The 18,985-nt window shown below is 42.1% G+C and overlaps 2 protein-coding genes across 2 annotated transcripts; both read right to left on the bottom strand.

The window, feature by feature from the left end:
• Window positions 1-1,802: 1,802 nt before the first annotated feature.
• LOC101546849 (olfactory receptor 9Q2-like) lies at window positions 1,803-2,747 on the bottom strand. The gene has a single exon (XM_004620458.2). The coding sequence runs from the start codon at window positions 2,745-2,747 to the stop codon at window positions 1,803-1,805; it is 945 nt and encodes a 314-aa protein (XP_004620515.1).
• Window positions 2,748-17,636: 14,889 nt separating this feature from the next.
• LOC101546595 (olfactory receptor 9Q1) lies at window positions 17,637-18,572 on the bottom strand. The gene has a single exon (XM_004620457.2). It carries the CDS (start codon window positions 18,570-18,572, stop codon window positions 17,637-17,639), a length of 936 nt encoding a protein of 311 aa, XP_004620514.2.
• Between the last annotated feature and the right edge of the window lie 413 nt (window positions 18,573-18,985).

Raw genomic sequence — 18,985 nt, 5'->3', positions numbered from 1 at the left:
TTATAATATAATTTGAAGGTAGGTAATGAAATACCTTTATTTTATTTAATCATGTAATTAAATCATATAACTCCTTTAGTATGCATCACAATTCGTAGAAGTTGAAAATTATTTAACAAATGTTATGCTACTTCACTGTCACTGTCATCCCATTGCTCATCGATTTGCTTGAGCGGACACCAGTAAAGTCTCCACTGTGAGACTTGTTGTTATTGTTTTGGCATATCGAATATGCCACAGGGGGCTTGCCAGACTCTGCCATGCAGGATGGAGGACTCAAACCCAGGTCAGCCACATACAAGGCAAACACCCTACCCGCTGTGCTATCGCTCCAGCCCCTATTCCCATGCTAATATTTATTATTACTATTGATGCAGCTATGTCATGGTACTACTCAATCAGAAGAACAAAAAGGTTAAGGTAGTACCAAAGCTACAGGTTATACAGGGCTGGTTTTTTTTAACCATATTATAATTCAGATTTTATTTTGAGGTTAGTAGAGAACCAATAAAGATTTTTATGCAGGAAACAGTATAATCACTTTTGGCCTTCGGAAAAATATGTTTAAAAGATAGAGCTTTGAAAGAAAAAAAGAGTATCAAGAAGAGACTATCAGAAAATATTGCAGAGGTCCAATACAAAGGAAAGCTTTTTAAAAGTTTAAAAATAAATAAATAAATAAAAGTTTACAGAACTGTGATTTACAGAGTTATTTTTAGTTGAGTTTTCGGCATATAATATTTCGGTAACAATCCAGCGTCAGCTTCCCTTCACCAGTGTCCCCACACTCCTCCCACCCCTCTCCTTGACAGGCATGTTACTAAGTTCAGTGGTCACAGCTTCGATCTCAGGTTTTCAGTGTTTTGGGGTCTGTGCTTCAGTCATACAACTATGTCACTCTCCTACATGGATGTTATGCTACTTAACCCACTATTATCATTGTCATTGATGTTAAGTGTCAAAATTCACAAAAACAGTAATAAGGGAAATAACAAAAATAATGATGGGCACTAGAAAAGATCTTTGAACTAGGCTACTAATTGCATATGCAATAACTTTTTCATTTCCCAAGTACCTTTCATTCCACTCATTGAACACTTCCTATGCCAAACAATGTACTACTTTCAACAGACACTAGTTCCTAAAACACACATGATCCCTCTCATTCAGACATTAGTTCCTCAAATTTATAGTCATAAAATAGACAAGACCACTCAGCAGGTAAAAAAACCTAAAATCTAAGAAACTCAAAATGTAAAAATAGACAATGGAACCAATGGTTTATTCATCATATATTTATTGAGAGACTTTTATGTGCTATGTGCTTTCCTAGGCACTGGGTAATAAAGAATCTCAGGTTAAAATGCTTACCTCCAGGGACTGGAGCAATAGTACAGTGGGTGCTTGCCTTCCACGCAGCCAACCCTGGCACTTCTTAACATCCCCCAGCCCTGCCAGGAGTGATCCCCAAGTACAGAGTCAAGAGAAAGTCCTGAAAACCTCCAGAAGTGACCAAAAAGATATGAATAAATAAATAAATAAAAATGAAATGCTTGTCCTTGCCTATAGTGTATTTTCTAGATGTGATATTTGGACATCAAATTTGTGCAAACATATCGCAGGTCAGACCAGAACGGGGCATGGCATCGAGCAATAAATCACAAAAGTCAGTGACGTGGAAAGTTCAGGGACAATTAGAGGGGCTGCCTGGAAAGTCACTTATTATCCCACGTGGGTATTAAGTGAAGAAAGACAGAAAGGATGGAGAAGTTCAGGGATGACGCTCGTTGACCAGAGTCCACCTAGGACATTCTCATTGTCTTGGATCGGTTGAGAATTTTCATCACGGCGTCCTTTACCTCCTTATTCCTCAGGCTGTAGATAAGGGGGTTCAGCATGGGCGTCACCACTGTGTAGAGCACGGACACCACCCGGTACTCCTCGGACGACTGGCGGGAGTTATCTCGCAGGTACATGAAGATGAGGGTCCCGAAGAAGAGAGCCACGGCGGTGAGGTGGGAGGCGCAGGTGGAGAAGGTCTTGGAGCGGCCCCCCGCCGAGCGAATCCGCAGGATGGCCAAGACGATGAACAGGTAGGACACCAAGATGACCACGATGCACAGCGGCATGACAAAAAGGGCGAAGACCACGATCACCACCTCCTGGGTGTAGCTGTCCCCGCAGGTGAGTTTCAGCAGCGGCGGCAGGTCGCAGAAAATGAAGTTGATCTCGTTGTGGTCGCAGAAGGAGAGGCTGAAGGCCGAGACGGTGCGCACGAAGGCGCTGGAGAAGCCGGCCACGTACGCGCCCGCCACCAAGCCCGAGCGCGCCTTCTCCGTCATGATGGTGGCGTAGAGCAGGGGCTGGCACACGGCCACGTAGCGGTCATAGGCCATGATGGCCAGGAGGTAGCAGTCGATGGACGCCAGGAAGGTGAAGAGGAAGAACTGCGCGGCGCAGCCAGCCAGGGAGATGAGCGCGCCGCGGTGCAGCAGCACGGCCAGCAGCAGGGGCACGATGGCCGAGGAGTAGCAGATGTCCACGAAGGACAGGTGGCTGAGGAAGAAGTACATGGGCGTGTGGAGCCGGCGGTCTTTGCGGATCAGGAAGAGCATGGCCGCGTTGCCCAGCAGAGTGAAGAGATAGAAGCTCAGGAACAGCAGGAAGAGGGGAAGCCCCCACTCGGGGTGCTCAGTGAAGGCGATCAGGAAGAATTCGGTCACCGTGGTGTGGTTCTCCCGAGCCATCCATCGGGTGGGCGCTGCACCTGCTTAGGGCTAAGACGAAAGTGCCGGGTGAAGGGCCACGGAGATGGCACACTGGGTAGGGCGTTTGCTTCGTGGGTTCCAGCTCTGGCATCCCACGTGGTCTCCTGAGCACCACCAGGAGCGATTCCTGAGTACAAAGCCGGGAGTAATCCCTGGTGGCCCACAAACAAAAACAAAAAAATCCAGAGGAGGGGACCCCCTAAAGCAATATAGATGGAACCCTGTTCAATGAAATAAGCCAGAGAAACACAGAACGACTTCATTTACATGTGGAATTAAGAATAACTTGGATATTGGGCTGGAGCATTTGTCTTGCACTCCACCTACCCGGATTCGATTCCCAGAATCTTATATGGTCCTCCGAGCACCGCCAGGAGTAACTCCTGAGGGCAGAGCCAGGAGTAACCCCTGAAATCTCCGGGTGTGACCCAAAAAGAAAAAAAAAAGAATAACTGGATAAGGGGATGATAACTGGATAAGGGGATGCAATGTTTGAAAGAGGGAATATCTAGACCACTCTTGGCCCCAGAGTACAGGGAGGAAAGGGAAAGAAATCAAGTAGAAGTGTAGAGAGAGAGGGGGCAGGGACCAAGGGGATTCAGGTACTTGGGGGGAATGACAGAGCTCACTCCAAACCACAGAATCAACAACACAGAAATCATGAGATTCAAACTTTACCAACTAAATTAGAAAGGTACCAGTCAACTTTGGTACATCTATACAATGGAATACGATGCAGCTGTAAGAAAAGATGAAGTCATGAAATTTGCATAGAGGTGGATCAACATGAAAAGTATAATGTTAAGTGAAATGAGTCAGAAAGAAAGGGATAGACATAGAGAGACTGCACTCATTTGTGGAACATAAAGTAACAGAATGGGAAACTAACACTCAAGAACAGTAGAGATAAGTACCAGGAGGGTGATTCCACAGCTTAGAAGCTGGCCTTGCATGCTGGGAGAAAAGGCAGCTCAGATAGAGAAGGGACCACCAAGTAAAGGGTGCTAGGAGGACCCGTTCAGGATGGGAGATGCGGGCTGAAAGTAGATTATAGACCAAACAATGGTGGCCACTTAATACCTCTACTGCAAATTACAACACCAAAAAAAGAGAGAGAGAGCAAAAGGGAATGCCCTGCCAGAGAGGAGGGGAGGGGTGGGGGGAGGATGGGGCGGGGGTGGTGGGAGGGATACTGGGACCATTTGTGGTGGAAAATGGGCACTAGTGGAGGGATTGGCACTCAACCACTGTATAACTGAAATGCAAGCACAAACGTTTGTAAGTCTGTAACTACCTTATAGTGATTCACTAATAAAAAAAATTTTTTTAAATGTACCAGTCAAGATGGTAGATTAAGGGGGTAAGGGGGCAGGGGAGGGACCCTGTAAACCTTGGTGGAGGGAGGTTGACACTAGTGGGATTAGTGCTGGAACATTGTTTGTTTAAAACTTAGCTATGAATAGACTTGTAAACATGGTGTTTTAATCATTTTTTTAAGCCACTTGTAATAATCAAGTTTTCAGTTAGATGTCCTACAGGTAAAGTTTGCAATCTAACATGAAATGAGATAACTCCTGAGCTCATTATGATATCAGATTTAAAAAAAAGTGGCAAGTGTGTGTATGATACTAAGAATAAATGGCAAATTATTTTATGGATTAGAAGCCAACACTTGAGTTCACAACTTTGTCCCCAAGAAGCTGTTTTATCTAATTCAAGGTATTTAACCTCTCCAAATCTCAATTTCTTCTTCTGTCAAATAGGAATCATAATATCTGTCCTGTTTATGAGAAAGGGCTAACGCATAGAGTTAAACTGAGGTAAGCGTGCACTGACATAAAAGCACTCCATCCATAGATGGTGACTATTTACATTTGTAATGATTGTTTTAAGGAAAGAAAATTTATAGCCTATGAACAAAAGAGCACGAACCAAGAAAAAAAAATCCATTGGCAGTCAGCAATGGTTTCTGCTTGTAGGAATATTTCTATTCTTAGTCCAACAACGTGTTTCTTAATAAGCAGCTGTTATCCTAATTAGAGCTGACGGGCTTTGTGAAGGGGTTTTTGTTTGTGTTTTTGTTTTTTCTAAGTAGCATCAACTTTGGAATCAGAAGAATAAACATAAGCCCCTTCAGTGCCTAACAAAGCTCCTAAGTCATTATTTGGTTGTTCTCACAATCCCTAATAAAAGCAGTAGTTGGGGAATACACATAAATTTAAAGCAGAAATAGTTCTGCAGCCTGGTATTATCTAAGTGCTGTTGGGAGAACCTGGGTTAATGCATTTAGAGACCTTTAACAGAATTCTAGAACAGGCTGAATAGAGATTTGCTCATGTTTGATTACTTGATGCACCAGTATCGAGACCAATCCGAGCTAACCTATTAGGGATAATAAAACAGAAATTAAATCTGGGAGCCAGGAGCTGAGTTTGAACTATCCGTACCTGAATTCCACGTCCTCAGTGCCTTCCTCCTTTGTTTAGAGTTTCCTCTGCCAATCCATCGGAAACCTACTGATGTTCCAGTTCACTCAAACTAGATGCCTGAGCCTGCAGAAGTCATTAAGTGAGTCTTGGTTCCCTTTCAATACACAGTAATGTGGTATGAGTCCAAGAACATAGCAATATGTTTGAGATGGCTTTTCTCCCAAAACGTTTATCTTCGTCTCACTTTGTAGAGTCCTTAGCTTTGCTCTCTTCCTTGGCAAAACAGTACATCTCTGCCCTAGAGATTCCCAAAACCCTTTTCAGACCCAATCCAGGATAACACTGCCACTCTGTCCTCTCTCTCTCTCTTTCTCACTCTCTCTCACTTTCTCACTCTCCCTCTCTCCTGCTCACACTCTCTCTCCCTCTCTCTTCTTTCTTTCTCCTCCACCTCCTCCTCCTCTCTAAGCTCTAGTTCTTGCTGGTGTTGTGTCTTGTACTCACTAACCCAGCATCATAACCTAATTTGTTCCTGAGGTGGGTCCCTAGAGAGAGTCAATTCATTACGTGACTTCCTAACAAGGAAGCTAATATATTTTGATATTTTACTTCTGTTTCAAACTCCCCAAAGCTCCAGTTGATATTCTGATATCTCTCAGACGGTTCTAATGAGGCTGGTTCCTATCGCAGTCTCATTTCTGCCTTGTACCAAAAGACAGTATTTTTTAAGTATCCGGTACCATCATTAAGAACTTTGTCAAATATTTTTCATCATACTTCCCTAGCTGATAATACGGAAGCAGGGGTGCAGTGGGAATTTCTCTGATTTATCTTGCTTTCCTGTGGTGGACATCCATTCTTCGGGGAATAGAAGGACCTTTTGGGATCTGATCCCTAAAGGACATTATTTTGCAAGAACAGATTCCGGCTCTCCATCACCAAAACATGCTGTAATTGGTGACTCTGAAGGTTGACCACTTGGCCAGAATAGAGAATAGTAATGCAGGATCATAAGATGAGATGTAGGAGAGGTGAGTGTAAGCAGGTTGCGAACAGACATTGCTAGGCAAGAGAGCAAATCCTTTACACTAACTGGCATCTCCTCCAGAGCTTTGGTTCTCAAACTTCAGTGGGCATAGATTGGAACTGATTCATCGCCCCACCTCTCACTTGCCCCCAAATTCTGATTAGGAGCATCATCCAAGAAACGTAGGCCTCCGTATTATTAATAACTTCTCCCCAGGGAGGGTCAAATATAGCTACTCTCCAAAGATCCTATACAGAGATGACACTGCTCTGGGAAGTATTCTCAGGAGTTCTCAACTTGTGAACCCTCTGCACACAAGGCCATAAATAAAAGAAAATATTTTTTAAATGTTGCTTATGGAATATGATTTCCCCAAATTCCTATCAGCATTTTTCTTCCTCACAGCAGACATAAGATTGTTGGGGTGGGGTTGATGTCTCTCTGTCTCACACATTTTTTTTTCTTTTTCATACCTTTTTTTCCATTATTATTAGTGAATCACCGTGGGGTACAGTTACAAACTTACAAGCTTTCGTGTTTGCATTATATCATACAATGATCATTTACCCATCCCTCCACCAGTGCCCTTTCTTCCCCACCAATATTCCCAGCATCCCTCCCACCACCCTGACCCCATCCCCCACCACCCAGTCCCACCTCAGCAGCAGGGAATTCCCTTTTATTCTCTCTCTTTTTGGGTGTTGTGGTTTGCAAGAGGTATTGAGCGGCCATCATGTTCTGTCTATGTTCTACTTTTAGCATGCATCTTTCAACCCGAATGGGTCCTCCCAACATCCTTTACTTGGTGTTCCCTTCTATCTGTGTCTCATACATTTTTTAAAAATCTACCTAGATAGGGCCAGAGCAATAATACAGTGGATAGGGCATTTGCCTTGCATGTGGCTGACCTAGGTTTGATCCCTAGCACCTTAATGGTGCCCTTTGCCCACCAGAAATGATCCCTGTGTACAGAGCCTGAAGTAAGCCCTGAAAACTGCCAGGTATGACCCCAAAACAACACGAAACAAAAAAAAACCTACCTAGATACAGATAAGACTATGCATGGAAGAATAAAACTTGAATAAGATCAGTATTCTGTTGCCAGTGCCAATTCAGAAAATCATTGCACATCAGACTATTTAAGGATCATAGAGCTCCTTTAAGAAACCATGTCAACTTGCTTTCACAGACCATTGCACAAGACATTTGACCACAGAGCCTTTCTTTGATTGAAAGCAGATTAGCATCTTCCAGAACAGAGCTACTCAGGAAGAATGCTCCTTAGGCAGTGCAGCTCTCAAACCGTTCTGCAATTGACCACATGCCAGCCAGCAGAGCGGTAAGCATTCCAAGAACAAGCATCTCCTGATGACTCATCTGAGGATCTGGCTCCTTTGAGTCTGTCAGGCTGACTGCCCCTAGAGCAATTGTCCCCGTTGGAGAAGAAATTAGGAGAGGGCCGGGTAGGGGCACATCTTTCCAAGAAACGGTCTTGCTCTTTAAGAGAAGCTGCCCCTTCACTTGACTAACAGAGGCAATGACTCCTGAGTGCTCTACAGTCCCTCTCCACTCAATGCCCCAGGTAAAATAAGCCGTAGAGGCCATCAGGATCCTACTTTCAGGAAGCTGGAATAGAATGGAAAACCATGAGTGGGCAATTACTAAACTGATTTGGTCACCTGAGATCAGCTTCAGACAGGAAGCAGAATGAATTTCAGAAGCATAGATCAAAATTTCACACACTTTGACAACAGAGACCTCTACGACGAAAGCAAAAGTTAGTAGTTTGTTCCCTAAGACCAGCTTTGGTTTCCTGCAAGACCTGGTAGTAACTAATACAGAACGTAAAAGGGGAAGTTTGACAGGGTAACAGTGACAAGAACTATTTAAACTGCTCCACCAATGCCATTTCACTCTTGTAATATGATAGGAGATATATTAATGAACGGAGAGAGAGAGAGGGAAAGAGAGAGAGAAGTATTAGTTCACTTAGTCCACAAAACAGTTTGGTACTACTTAATATCTCAATTTTAAAGAGATGAGGAAATTTAATTGCAGCTGCTTTCCTTGCATGCAGCTGATCCAGGTTCAGTCCCTGGCACCCTGTCTGGTCTCTTAATCTCGCTAGTGATTGATTTTAAAATGGGTTACCTCGTATCCCAGAGAAAAGGGCAGATCTTGGATTTGAACCCACATAGCCTGACTCCTGAATATACACTCTTAAATCCTAAACTATTCTATAGTGAAAATCCTCAAAAGAAAATCCTTGAAATCCAGGTCTGAAAAAGAGTTGGGGAGCTCTTCCCTCTACGTCTGTACATTTTTTTTCCTGTCTGCTAAAAAGACTTAGAGATAGATCTAAGTTTCAGAGCAAGCAGATTGCAGTAGAAATCTCTTCAAATACTTAGGCATGCCTTTGTTCCCTCTAAGATGTATTACCCCAGCCAGGGGGAAAGGATAGACTAAGCATTCTTCCTAACCCCATATGGTTTCACTTTTCTAAACATAAATGATTGCACAGACTATATTGTCAGGATTAACTGTCTTCTTCCAAAATTCCCTCTTTGGGAAAGAAATGTGACTCACTGGTATAATACCTGTCTTGCCTATGTGAAGCCCTAGATTCAATTCCTGGCACTTGGGGGGGAAATTAAAATTTTTTTAGGCACCATAGTTTACAGTACCATTAAAAGTAGATTATCAGACATACAATATTCCAATCCCACACTCACAACCCTACAACCACATCATCAGAGTTTCAGCAACCCTTTACCGATGTCTCAAGGCCCTTTCCCACCCCCATCACCCAATCATGCAGATTCAGTTCTCTAAACTAACTCTCAGAGACTGGACCTTTGTTAGTCCCTTACAGTCCACAAATGAAAGAGATCTTTCTTTATCCCTTGGTCTCCTTATAATTGACTACTCAGTGTGATACCATCTAGGTCCATATGTGTAGCAGCAAATTGCAATGATTTAATCTTTTCTTATAGCTGAGTAGTATTCCGTTTTATATATAAACCACAGTTTCTTCCTTTGGGGATTTGGGGCCATACCTAGCAACCTGGCTTACTCCTGGCTCTGTATTCAGTGATCACTGGTAAGCTTGAAGGACCAGACGGGGTGCCAGGGATTGAACCCAGATCAGCTGTGTGCAAGGCCAGTGCCCTACCCACTATTCTATCACTCTGGCCTCTAAACCACGTATCTATTCTTGAACACAGGTTGTTTGCAAGTCTTGACTACTGCAGATAGCACAGTAATGAACATAGAGGAGCAAATATCTCTTTCTTGGGTAAAAGCCCAATAGTAAGTTTTCTGGGTCATATGGAAGCCCAATTATTAATATTTTAGAAATGTCTTCAGATACTTTTAAAAGCCCAGTACTTTAAAAATAATTTTTTGAATATCCATTAGATAGATCATTACAAAGCTATTCATGATTAAATTTTGGTCAATGTTGCAACACCCACCCCTCTACCAGTGTACATTTCCCACTACCAGTGAACCCCTTTTCCCTCCCACTGTCCCCAACATACACACACTGCCTCTATGGAAGGCACTTTTTTTTTCCCATTCTCTCCTTTTGTGCATTGTGGTTTGCAATACACGTGCTAAGAGGTAATCGTGTTTGTTCAGTATTTTTATTGGGAAGGTAAGGCTGGGGTAGCTTTTTTAACTAGATGGCAGCTTTTAGGTGTGGATGTGACTGCCAAGGTTTCCAGAAGTACAGGGAAATGGGTGGAGGTAGCCCATCTCAATCCCAAGAAAGCCTGAAGATTTCAGTCATAAAACACACTTATCCAAATTTTCAACAGGTTAATATCTTGGAGAGGTCCATCCTGAGACAATGGAGTCCAGCCAGGGGCATGGTGGTGATTTTGGACTGTGGAAACAAGCAGCTGCTGGGGCTTTGCTTGGGCGGGCACCAGGCCGACTCACCCCCTCCGATTTACCTTGGTCTGTTCAGCCTTGTGGGGGTCCAAGATGAACTGCAACTTTTGCTCTATTTTGAGATTTATTTCTGGATCAGAAGCAAGGCTAATAAATGAGTTTGCATACCTGAGCCAGAGGTGGTTTGTGGGTGTGGCTCCCACATTCCTAACTTTTAGCTATTTAATTTCTCTGGAAATTTAGCCCTGAGTTGTTGGAACCCAGCCAGAGGCACAGCAGCAACTTTTGGAGTATCAGGAAGCCTGAAGTCACCATCAGGCTCCGATGCGCTTGTCTGGTAAGCATAGGTTGAATTTCTCGTTGCATCGCACCTCCTCAAAAAGAAAATCCCACTTCTTGAATATCTTTACATGAACATCTATTCTTTATAGCCAGTCAAAACTTGCAGCTCACAGGAAGTATTAGGTTTTGTGAAGGTACGGTATATTTCTCCCATCCATATTTAGTGAGATCTCAGGCCAATTTAATAGGACTGCAAAATGCCTATCATTTTCTTTGGAAGGACTTATCCTAATGCATCAGTTCATCATTGGTAATCCTGCCCTCATTCACTTGTAGAGATGCAGAATTTTTTTTTTTTGCTTTTTGGGTCACACCCAGTGATGCACAGGGGTTACTCCTGGCTCAGCATTCAGGAATCACCCCTGGCAGTGCTAGGGGGACCATATGGGATGCTGGGAATCGAACCCGGGTTGGCTACGTGCAAGGCAAACACCCTATCCGCTGTGCTATAGCTCCAGCCCCAAGATGCAGAATTTTATATACTCCTATCAGACACAAGACTTAAAGGTAATATTAGTAGTAAAAAAAGACCCAGATTTTCTTCCTCACAAGAAAACAAACAGGTTCCTGAATAGGAAGGCACTTACTGATGGAATTAGTTCACTGAATTCCCAAGCTGTGACATTTTGAGGCCAGACTGGTTTACCCAGTGACCCTTGGTTCATCTCAAAGACAGAAGAGGCCCCAAATAAAATGTGACCAAGTCATCAAGCAAGTTCATCTGGATTCAGTTATAATTCTTGAAAATAACTCCTGCCCTAATTCTCCAGTTTCTCTCAGGGATATTTAGGCCTAGGTCAGGTTTCTTCTACTGTTTCTTTTATGAGTTTTCTCAATATTTTCTCAGAACTTCTTTTATAAACTTCCATGAATGATAGAGTCAGAAGAAAATTAGCACTACAGTTAAACTCCTCACCTGACAAGTACGAACAATGAGGTACAAATGGGGGAATAGTGTTGGGAGGGCATTGACTTACCCCCTCAACTTCTTTGGAAGCAGGAGTAAGCCTATGATTCTGTAGGCTACTTCCAGTAATGTTTGGAGAACCATAGAGTACTGGGAATCAATCCAGGGGTTCCCACGAATAAAGCATGTGCTCTAGTCTTTAGAGATATCTCCCAACCCATACCCCTGAGTTTCTTTCTGAATACTTCTCAGTTATAAGTGTCAAATTTCAAATACCACACGGCTTGAACACAGGAAATAATTCACTAAAAGTTTCTCAAGATCTTGGGAAACACAATCAGGGAATAGCTAGACTCCCCCAAGAACAACTCAGTACAGAAACTCTCATGACATCAGTAAAATCGTTCTTTTTAATCACTGTTCTGTGTATCAATCTTTTCTTTCTAAAACTATTTATTCTGCAAAAAAAGAGAAAAAAATAGCTCCTGGTTTTATCCTTACTTGACTAATCCAAGTTTATCCATGATGAAGAAAAGGGAAATCTTTTCTTTTCTTGTATCATTTCTAAAACTTCCCAGGAATTCCTCAGATATCATAGAGTTAAGAAACAGGTTACAGTGTTGGCCAATATTGGTCAAGTTCCTGTCTCAGGTCTCTTACCAGAGACCAGAAGAAACAGAAACAAGAGAATGGAAGTATTAATGAGAACTCAAGAGTGAGACCAAAGAAATAGTCCCTTGCCAGATAAGAGTAAATGATGTTCTAGAAACGCAAAAGAATAGTTTTCCACCATTCTTCTAAGACGATTGAGAGAAGTTCCCACTCTAATTCTACTTCTGAGATGTCCACTGAGGTGTAGATTGACTAACAACTCAGGGAGATTATGAATGACAAACTGAGGACAAATAAACCACCAATGGTGTTCAAGCACTTAATGTTTATTCCTGCCCTCAAGTCTGGCTGCCAAAATCTGGAAAAAAACAGATGACTGGTTAAAGAAACTTTGATACATCTACACAATGGAATACTATGCAGCTGTTAGAAAAGATGAAGTCATGAAATTTGCGTGTAAGTGAATCAACATGAAAAGTATCATGTTAAGTGAAATGAGTCAGAAAGAGAGAGACAGACATAGAAAGATTGCACTCATCTGTGGAATATAAGAAAACAGAGTGGGAGACTAACACCCAAGAGTTGTAGAGATAAGGATCAGGAGGTCTGCCCCACAGCTTGGAAACTGGCCTCACATGCTGGGAGAAAAAGGCAGCTCAGATACAGAAGGGAACACCAAGTAAAAGATGTTGGAAGGACCCATTTGGGTTGGATGCGAACTAAAAGTAGACTATAGACCAAACATGAAGGCCACTCCATACATCTATTGCAAACTAGAACACCCAAAAGGAGAGAGAAAAAAAAGGAAAGCCCTGCCATAGAGGTAGGGTGGGGTGGTGGGGGATGGGGTGGGGGTGGTGAGAGGGATACTGGGGTCATTGGTGGAGGTGAATGGGCACTGGTGGAGGGATGGGTAAAGGATCACTGTATGAGTGACATGCAAACACAAAAGTTCATAAATTTGTAACTGTACATCACAGTGATTCTCTAATAAAAAAAAAAATTTTTTTAAAGTCTGGCTGCCATCCGAAAGTTTGTAAGTCTGTAACTGCACCTCACAGTGATTCACTAATTTTAAAAAATTTAATTAAAAAATAAAAATAACAAGCAAATAAAATATACTATAGAAGAAAAAGAAAACAGAAAAGCCAATTAATAATAATGATGACATTTGGCTTTTTTACTGTTATTAAATATGTGATCCAAATAAAAATACAAATTAAAAAAGTTTTATTGGAGCAAGCAATATGAAATAAATTTGTAATATGCCTGCCAAAGGAACAGGCTGAGGGACAGCAGGCACCCTGGGGACACTGGTGATGAGATCGGTGTTGGAACATTGTATGCCTGAAACAATTCTTTAATATACAGCTTTGTAACTCACAGTGTCCTAATAAAAATAAGATTTTTTTTAAAAGCATATTGTTAAATTTTCACTTTTGAGGGACTTTCAGTTCTGTTTCACTTTTGATTTCTAACTAGACAGATTTTCAACTGAAAACTTTTAGTTTTATAATTTTATAGAATTCTTTGTTTCAGCATATGTCCTATCCTTGAAAGTGTATCAAAAGAATAAAAGCAACCAGTGCTGGCATGGATGTGGGGGAAAAGGGACGCTCTTTCACTGTTGGTGGGAATGTCTACTGGTCCAGCCTTTCTGGAAAACAATATGGACAGTCCTTCAAAAACTAGAAATTGAGCTTCCATATGACCCTGCAATACCACTTCTGGGAATATATCCCAAGGATGCAAAAAAAGCACAGTAGAAATGACATCTGTACATATATATTAATTGCAGCATTGTTCACAATAGTCAAAATCTGGAAACAACCCGAGTGCCCTAAAACAGATGACCGGTTAAAGAAACTCTGGTACATCTACACAATGGAATACTATGAAGCTGTTAGGAGAGATGAAGTCATGAAATTTGCTTATAAATGGATAGACATGGAGAGTATCATGCTAACTGAAATGAGTCAGGAAGAGAGGGACAGATATAGAAGGACTGAACTCTTTTGTGGAGTATAGAAAAACATCACATGAGGCTGACACCCAAGGACAGTAGATACAAGGGCCAGGAGGATTGCCCCATAGCTGGAAGACTGTTTCATGAGCAGAGGGGAGAAGGCAGATGGAATAGAGAAGAGATCACTAAGAAAATGATGGCTGGAGGAACCAGTTGGGATGGGAGATGCATGCCGAAAGTAGATAATAGAGCAAACATGATGATTCTCAGTGTCTGTGTTGCAACCCATAATGCCCAAAAGTAGAGAGAGAGTATGGGGAATATTGTCTGCCATGGAGGCAGGGGGAGGGTGAGAAAGGGGGGGTATACCTGGGATATCGGGAATGTACACTGGTGGAGGGATGGGTGTTTGATCATTGTGAGATTGTAACCCAAACATGAAAGCTTGTTACTATCTCACGGTGATTCAATAAAATTAAAAAAAAAATTTAAAGAAAGTGTATCATACACTCTTAAGCACTGCAGCACTGTTGTCCCATTATTTATCGAGAACTGCCTGGTTGATTCCTGAAAACAGAGTGAAGAGTAAACCCTGAGCACTGACAGGTATAACAAATAACAAAAAAATAAAGGATGCAGTCTCCAGAAACTACCAAAGAGAAACTATGATACCTGTAAGTCCCTTCCTATACCTGTCTCAGGGTAATGGATTTCTCACAGAGCAAAGTGACTCACCTAGAGATAATGGGGAAGGAGTCTAGTAAGAGCTAGGCATGGTACCAGACAGGAAAAGGGTAGGGTGTTATTCTCACCACCCCCTTATGTAACTTGATATTTAAGGATATCTCTCCAGAAGACTTTTTTTCTCACAATGGAGATGTTAGTGGTGCCCGCTCGAGCAAATCGATGAGCAATGGGATGACAGTGATACAGTGATATAGTGATAGCCAAACTAAGAAGCTTCCAGGAGATGAAGTTTTCTGCCTAATATTTTCTAAGTATATATTTTCCAAATATTTATCATTGGCTATGGATTTTGTATTAAAATAGAGCTTTTATAACTAAGGTAGCTCATCATAGTTTGTTATTTGAATGAGTTTAATAGAAGGCATAGCAAGATTTTTAAAAATACTAATACCTACATGCAGCCAAGCAATCTTCATATTATCAACTATTCTACAAATTTTACTCTCTTTCCATCAACAGGTAAGTGGAAAATACTTTGTAATCTTCCTTAAGCATGCGGTGCTAAATTTTAAAGAGTAAAATTTAAATATACATATATACATATATATATATAATATATGCTGGAGCAATAGTACAGCAGTAGTACGAGGCCAACCTGGGTTCGATTCCTCTGTCCCTCTCAGAGAGCCTCGCAAGCTACCGAGAATATCCCACCCACACAGCAGAGCCTGGCAAGCTACCCATGGCATATTCGATATGCCATATGCCAAAAACAGTAACAAAAGTCTTACAATGGAGACATTACTGGTGCCTGCTCGAGCAAATCAATGAACAGCGTGATGACAGTGATACAGTGCTATATATATATATATATATATATATATATATATATATAGAGAGAGAGAGAGAGAGAGAGAGAGAGAGAGGCACAGAGAAAAAGAGAGAGTCCTGTACTGGGGGATAGCCCCAAGTTCCTAGAGTCTTTTCAGCTACCCTTTCCTTTTTAAATAGAAGTCTTTGTCTGCCTGCTTATAATTAAACCAGAAATAGACATTTAATTGTCTCCATGTGCTTACTCCTTCTTACTTGTTGCTCAGCTCGTGATGTTCTCCACGTCACGTTTGGAGGCTCTAAGAGGGCAAATGATTCTTGTTTATACAGATCAGATCTAAAAATAAATAAATAATGCTTTTTCTAATAAGGAGGCAATTCTTTATTACTAATCCAAACATTCTGTCTCCTTCTCTTGTACCATCAATCATAACGCAATTGACACAGCAACTATTATTAGCCCCACCCCTCCTGGGTTTTGATAGCCAAAGTACTTTTAAAGGGATCAAATATTTTTTATGAAAATGATGGTACATATTTTAAGGCATCCTGTCTTCTAGAATAAATTGAATGTCCCTTTGAAGAATTAAATATATTTTCATTTCCTCTAAGTGCTCTTAAGTTGAATGTCCTTTGGCCATCTTTACCCCGTATCTTCTCCCCTTCATCCCTCTGCTCTTTCTGATTGAAAATCCTGTCACTGGAAACCCAGATAAGATGTGACTGTTTTTGTTGGCTGAGCATGGACTCATCCTCTGTTTATAAAATACCGTGAAGAGGACTCTTTTTTCCTCTCTTTCCTATGACTATTTATATTATGTATATACCTGGGGTCCTGATAGTTGGTAATCCAAGAAATGGAGAAAAGGAGCTTGAGTTCCGGGAATCGGATCTAAGCAGAAACAAAAAAACTAATGAGATGGTGGGACATGTTTCCTCCAGTGCCTGAGTCTGATTGAGCCGCTTACAGATAGAGAAATAAATCAACAAACTGTGGGGAACTGTTTATGATAGCTGAGCTATTGCAGAACACAGAGATCTAGGGCAGGCGAGGATTCCCTCCTGCCCATTCCTGCTGTGAATGCAGCAGTGTTTGACTTCCCAAGGTCAGAAGCACTAAGAACATAGAGAACTGATATCTACGAGACAGGCTCTGGAGATGCTATTATGGGCAATACGAATGGCACAAATCCACCAAATGAATTTGGAAGGAAGGATGGGAGAATGGGAACTGGAAGAGATGAAGGAAAAAGAATAGGGCGTTTTTCTGGGTAAGGACCATAGACAATAGATATTATGAGAATATTTTTTTTAATTCTTTGGGAATAACAAGAGTCTAAAGAATACTTGGAGCAGGGTCAGCTTTATTAGCTCTATCATCAAATAACTACCTTAATTTAACCATTAAAAAACATATGTATGCTAAATATTAAACCTTAATGATGTCATTCTGAAGTATAGAGCAGTGAAAAGCACTAATTTCTACAACTTATTAAAATGTATCAGTAAACTAGGTGGAATGATGGATGAGTTAATGGAAGGATAAGTTGACAGATATCTATCTATGACCAAGCAAATGTAACATATTAGCTATTGCAGAACCTAAGTCTTGTTTGAGGGAGTTCATTAGACATAATTTTCAACATTTTGATATGATGTATATATTTTATAGAACTTTTCTGGCAAAAGGATGTAATTGGGGACTATTGCTCAGCCTTATGAAGTGAGCCACAGCTGGGTGACAAAGGATTTCACTTTAGAACCCTTTGTTACTTAGACTAAGAGTTGGAGATCTTGGGGCCGGAGCTGTAGCACAGCAGGTAGGGCATTTGACTTGCACACGGCTGACCCGGGTTCAATTCCCAGCATCCCATATGGTCCCCTGAGCACCACCAGGAGTAATTCCTGAGTGCAGAGCCAGGAGTAACCCCTGTGCATCACCGGGTGTGACCCAAAAAGCAAAAAAAAAAAAAAAAAAGAGTTGGAGATCTTATTTTCATCTGGTCTCAGGCTTCCCCTTTCTGTTTCTTCCATTCTTTCCCTGAAACATTCCTTTTTTTTTTTTAAATATGCATTCAAAACATATCCATTTAGGCCTTGCGCGTACTGTGCATAAATAGGATCCTGGAACGGCTGAGAAGATGACTCCCAGAATTTCCAAGGTCAGAGAAGGTTAGGGCAACTTGTTTCTGTTAAGGATTTTCTTCAGGGCTTCCTTCACTTCTTTGTTCCTCAGGCTGTAAATGAGGGGGTTCAACATGGGGATCACAGTTGTGTAGAACACAGACACCACCCGATCCTTCTGTGAGGATTGGCCAGAGTTATCTCTCAGGTACATGAAGATGAGGGTACCGAAGAAGAGGGACACAGCAGTGAGGTGTGAGGCACAGGTGGAGAAGGTCTTGGCTCTACCTCCCGCTGAGGGGATCCTCAAAATAGCCGCAATGATAAAGAGGTAGGACACCAAAATCACCACCATACAGGCAGGGATGACGAAAATGGCAAACACAATAATGACCATTTCCTGGGTATAACTGTCCCCACAGGTCAGCTTTAACAGAGGAGGGAGGTCACAGAAAATGAAGTCAATCTCGTTGGTCCCACAGAAAGAGAGCGAGAAAGCTGAGACCGTCCGCACCAGGGCGCTGAAGAAACCAGCTATGTAAGCACCGACCACAAAACCCACGCGGGCCTTCTGTGTAATGATGGTGACATAAAGCAGGGGTTGGCAAACAGCCACGTAGCGGTCATAGGCCATGAGGGCCAGCAGGTAGCAGTCGATGGAGCCAAAGAAGGTGAAGAGGAAGAACTGAGCAGCACAGCGCGTGTAGGATAAGGTGGACCCATGCTCCAGCAACACAGCCATCATCTGAGGCACGGTGACAGAGGAATAGCAGATGTCCATGAAGGAGAGATGGCTCAGAAAGAAGTACATTGGGGTCTGGAGCCGGCGATCTGTGCGGATCAAGAAAATCATGCCCAGGTTTCCCAACAACGTAATGAGATAGATAAATAGAAATAGAAGGAAGAGAGGGAGCGCCCATTCAGGATAATCAATGAATGCGATCAGGAGGAATTCTGTGATTGAAGTGAGGTTCTTCTTGGCCATGAATCCAGCAGATCCCGAGAGGGCTGGGAGGAGAAACAAGTTAAAAGCTCTAAGTAGATTTTTAACTGTATTCCTAGCTTATACATATCAAATACGCGTGATGGACTACCTCTGCCAAGTGCCATGTGAAACTTCAAAGATGACTGGCCGTAGCACCCACCTTGACGGAGTTCTGTGACAGGACGGTCTTACCGTCTCAAGAAAAGTGAGCCAGTTAAAGTGTTTTGGAATTTGAATGGGTGTTCACCCACCTTTCCTGCTAATTCGCTCTGTGAGCCACTAGCTGCCCGGAGGATATCTATTTAATATTCAGTTCCTTTTCTCCACACTCATGCCTCATCAGTTACTTCAAAACTTCTACTTCTCTTGCCCAGACCAAAACAGCAGCCATGCAGCTAATTGCTCTCCCTGCC

This window comes from Sorex araneus, chromosome 6, assembly GCF_027595985.1.
Source record: "Sorex araneus isolate mSorAra2 chromosome 6, mSorAra2.pri, whole genome shotgun sequence".
NCBI classification, from domain to species: domain Eukaryota; kingdom Metazoa; phylum Chordata; class Mammalia; order Eulipotyphla; family Soricidae; genus Sorex; species Sorex araneus.
This window is presented reverse-complemented; position numbering and strand designations above follow the sequence as displayed.

Bases quoted from the DNA above. Each gene is read 5' to 3' on its own strand.
- LOC101546849 (XM_004620458.2), bottom strand. From the start codon at position 2,747: ATGGCTCGGGAGAACCACACCACGGTGACCGAATTCTTCCTGATCGCC.
- LOC101546595 (XM_004620457.2), bottom strand. From the start codon at position 18,572: ATGGCCAAGAAGAACCTCACTTCAATCACAGAATTCCTCCTGATCGCA.